The sequence below is a fragment of the Phlebotomus papatasi genome, chromosome 5 (genome assembly GCF_024763615.1).
Source record: "Phlebotomus papatasi isolate M1 chromosome 5, Ppap_2.1, whole genome shotgun sequence".
Classification (NCBI taxonomy): domain Eukaryota; kingdom Metazoa; phylum Arthropoda; class Insecta; order Diptera; family Psychodidae; genus Phlebotomus; species Phlebotomus papatasi.
This window is the reverse complement of record NC_077226.1, coordinates 4,315,630-4,320,213: the sequence shown is the minus strand read 5'-3', so window position 1 is coordinate 4,320,213 and position 4,584 is coordinate 4,315,630. Positions and strand designations below refer to the sequence as shown.

General features: G+C 38.9%; 1 protein-coding gene across 1 annotated transcript; it reads right to left on the bottom strand.

The window, feature by feature from the left end:
- Positions 1–1,024: 1,024 nt before the first annotated feature.
- Positions 1,025–1,740, bottom strand: LOC129808830 (histone H2A.V-like). The gene has a single exon (XM_055858742.1). It carries the CDS (start codon positions 1,637–1,639, stop codon positions 1,259–1,261), a length of 381 nt encoding a protein of 126 aa, XP_055714717.1. The 5' UTR covers positions 1,640–1,740; the 3' UTR covers positions 1,025–1,258.
- Positions 1,741–4,584: the final 2,844 nt, after the last annotated feature.

Genomic DNA, 4,584 nt, shown 5'->3' with positions numbered 1-4,584 from the left:
TTCTTCGAATTCTTCAGCCGGGACATCATCTTCACTCATTGGAAAATTATGAGCTCGCATAAAATTATTCAATATGAAACAGCAGTAAATAATATTGGCTGCTCTTATAGGATGGTACTTGAGCTCGATATGTTCAATATGTTTTCTGGTGGGAACTTGTCGCGCATTGAAGTAAATCTCGTATTCTTCAACGGCATCCGTGTGAAGATGAAGATGCCCAAATACTGGCATCAAGCACCCGGATATTTAGAATTTACTGCTAAGAACTGCAAAGAACTATCACGAATAGCCTCAACATTAATGCTATAAAATCTTTTGTAACATCGAAAATGATGTGGTGGTGCTCCAAATCCGTTTTCGGAGAAGCAATTATAGGGATATGTGTCCCATCCACTATTCCAATAACATCTGGCATGCCTTTTTCGCGAAAACCTTCTGTCCTTATTTCGATTTCACGATGATTTCCTGGAAACCTGACGTATTTAGTCATGTTCTTCACAATTAACTCGGATATATTCGATACACATCGAAATACTGAGGGCTGGCTCAAATTGACCAAACTGTTGTCTCCAACGGGCATCTGGTAGCTTCCGGTCGCAAAAAAGTTGAGTTTAGCCAAGACTCTGGTGTGAAATGGAATTTCTGATGCGGAATGATCATATTGTTCCAGATCTTCAATTAATTGTTGGGCAGCATGAGGAAGCAGTCGGAAACGACTTATGAATGCCTCTGTAGAAATATCAAACAAATCTCCTTGACATTTCAAATATTTCAAGTTGCGAGCATTTTCTGAACTGAAAAATATTTTTAAAAAAAAATAAAAAATAAACCAATTATTTAAAAATAAATATTAATTATATGCGTAATTTGACTTTATTCAACACTTACAGCATTTCTTGACGTTCTATCTTTTATAATAGCATTACAATGGCCAAATTTCGATTCATTTTCTCAAGACTTTCACATTACAAAATTTAAAAAGACCTCTAAACTTTCCTTGGATCGTACAAGAAAATGTATGAAACTGTCAAAGAATTGTCCGGAATATATTTGACATTACAAATAGATATTCTGTGGACTCCTGCATTGAAGATCCATCTGTCTAGGGTTCCTGAACTTATAAGATAATGAACGCAAAATTGGTCAAGTAATTTATTTTAGGGAGAGAAAAGGCAATTAAAGTCGTGGAAAGATGGATATATTTAATTGGAGTTTTTGGAAATTATGATTACGAGCTCGGATTTCCGGAGTGATACGGTTATTCCGGACCACCCTTCTTTCCAATGAGCGATTTGTGGATGTGTGGAATGACACCACCACCCGCAATTGTGGCCTTAATAAGGCTGTCTAATTCCTCATCTCCACGGATGGCCAGTTGCAAGTGACGGGGAGTTATACGCTTCACTTTAAGATCTTTTGATGCATTACCAGCCAACTCCAGTACTTCAGCGGTGAGATATTCAAGGATGGCAGCTGAGTAGACGGCCGCTGTGGCCCCCACGCGTCCATGGCTTGTGGTGCGATCCTTGAGATGCCGATGAATTCTGCCCACAGGGAACTGCAATCCAGCCCTAGCTGAACGCGAAACGGCCTTTGCTTTGGCTTTTCCAGAATCCTTGCCTGCTTTTCCGCCAGCCATATCCACAGATTTGTCTCAATTTATCAATATTTTCACAGTATTTTTTGGGCAGAAAAAAGCGAATGTCGCTACAATTCAACACAACAGCGTAGGGAAAGCGATAAAACCATTCTTGGATTAATTGAAAAATTCTTGGATATAGAATACGGTAATTTGAAAATTTTGTTGGAGACCTTATAACAAGGTCAAAAATATTTGGAGAGTACTAATATTTTAGAACTTTATATTAGGTGAGATTCTTAACAATCTCACCTACTATAATCCTAACAAAATTTCATGTCGTCCGATCGACCTCAAATTTGGCCAAAATGTGTTTCAGCACTTCCTGATCACGAATATATATGTGGCTAATTTACGTTCCCGGCCGGCCGGCCGGCCGGCCGGCCGGCTAGCCGGCCGACCGCTCTTTGGAGCTTAATAGCTCCTAAACTAAAAAAGATATCGACTTGCGGTTTTCGGCAAAGGTTATATATCGGGTGAAAATTGCAACTTGGTGCATTGACCCCCCACCCCCCACCCCTCCTTCCGCCATTTTGAAGACCCCCCTTTTTTTGTTTTCTCAATAGCTCCGCCCCTATGGCATCGAGCGGGCTCAAATTTTAGTATGTTATAGCTGGGCCTTAGAGCTTTCCACCAATACCAAACTTAAGGTGGCCTGACCCCCCAGACCCGAGCTATAAGGGTCCAAAAAAAAATTCTTAAAATGGCCATAATTCCGGTTCTAATTGTCAGAATTTAAAAAGTGAGGGCTTTTTGGAAAGCTCTCGTGAAATTCCACTTCCCCTTCTAACATCGCAAGTTCATAAAACCACCGCTAGGGGCGCTATTATTAAAAAGAAAATTTTTAAATCTTATAAGTTAAATAACTCAAAAATTCCATTGTGCATCGGGCTGAAATTTTAGTATGTTGTAGCCGTTGATTATACCTATCAAACAAAAAAAACCTTAAGTCGATCCATAACCGCTGACCCGAGCTATAAGGGGTCAAAGTTCGAACATTGACCGGCCTCTATCTCCGGTTCTAATTAACATAGAGACCTAAATTTTACCTTTTCGGTTTCGTCTCGATGAGCACTTTCAGATGGAAGTTCAAAAAGTCACCACAGGTGGCGCTGTGATAGCGTCAAAATTCATCGAAATTCAAAGTCACTTTTCTCAAAAACGGCATTGTGCAAGTTAATGAAATTTTAGTATGTTGTAGTCCAGTCTAGGACGTTTCCAAAATGGTGCGTATGCGCGCTGTGGTTTCAATAGAACCGGAGATATGAGGGGTCAAAGTTCACAAAATTCAAAAAATCATATCTCCGGTTCTATGTGACCGATTTTGATGAATGAGGGCTTAAACGAAAGATCTCACCAAATGCTACAACTTTCTAGAACATTTGAACTTTGTGGGACCAACACCAGGGGCGCCACAGTCGAAAAACCAATTTCAATATCACATAACCTCAATTATCTCGACTGTCGCTGAACCAATTTTGATGATTACTTCGACATAATTGTAGAGCACATTTGTCTCTACATTTCGTCCATACATCATTTTCCACTCAGACTACGCTATCACTTCGATTTTGCCGTTTAAGTGTGAAAAAATTGATTTTTCCCATAATAACGCTTTGAAATCACTCAGATGCCAATTTGACTGCCTCTACTCCACCAAGACACTTAAAATAGGGGTTTAAATGGAAAGTCCCACAAAATACAACAATTCTTTGATATAGTTGAAGTTCAACAAATGACTACTTAGGGAACTCTGGATGAAAAAACGAGTGAAGAAACAAAAAACCTCGCTTATCTTGGCTTCTGAGTAATCGATGAGATCATGTTCTATGGGAAAATTATAGAGAACATTCTGGTCTACATTTCACCCATATATCACTTTTCTATCAGTTCATCCAAATCCTTGATATTTTGGTTTAAATACAAAATTTGTATAATTTCACGAATTTGATTCAAGATAACTGAATGGCGTCTCCCTACTTCAGCATCAAATCGAATTTGCATGCACTCCGAGTTAGCTCACGTTAAGAATCTCACCTACATAAGCCGGTTAGGATTATCTGTCCCTTTTGTCTGTGAGAATACCAAATTTCTTGGATCTTGCTCAGTTACAAAATTATAAAGATGGCAGAATAGCAGCCTATATCAAAGAATTGTTGTATTTTGTGACACTTTCCATTTAAAACCCTAATTTAAGTGTCTTGGTCGAGTAGAAGCAGTCAAATTGGCATCTGACTGGTTTCAAAGCGTTATTATGGGAAAAATCAATTTTTTCACACTTAAACGGCAAAATCGGACAGATCGCATTATCTGATCGAAAAATGATGTAAGGACAAAATATAGAGAAAAATGTTCTCTACAATTATGTCGAAGTAATTATCAGACTCGGTTCAGCGACAGTCGAGATAATTGAAGTTATGTGATATTGAAATTGGCTTTTCGACTGTGGCGCTCCCGGTGTTGGTCCCACGAAGTTCAAGTGTTCTAGAAAGTTGTAGCAATTAGTGAGATCTTTCGTTTAAGCCCTCACTCATCAAAATCGGTCAAATAGAACCGGAGATATGATTTTTTGAATTTCGTGAAATTTGACCCCTCATATCTCCGGTTCTATTGTAACCACAGCGCACTTACGCACCATTTTGGAAACAACCTAGACTGGACTACAACATACTAAAATTTCATTAACTTGCACAATGCCGTTTTTGAGAAAAATTAGTTTGAATTTTGATGAATTTTGACGCTATCACAGCGCCACCTGTGGTGACTTTTTGAACTTCTATCTGAAAGTGCTCATCGAGACGAAACCAAAAAGGTAAAATTTAGGTCGATATGTTAATTAGAACCGGAGATAGAGGCCAGTCAATGTTCGAACTTTGACCCCTTATAGCTGGGGTCAGGGGTTATGGATCGACTTAAGTATTTTTTTGTTTGATAGGTATAATCTG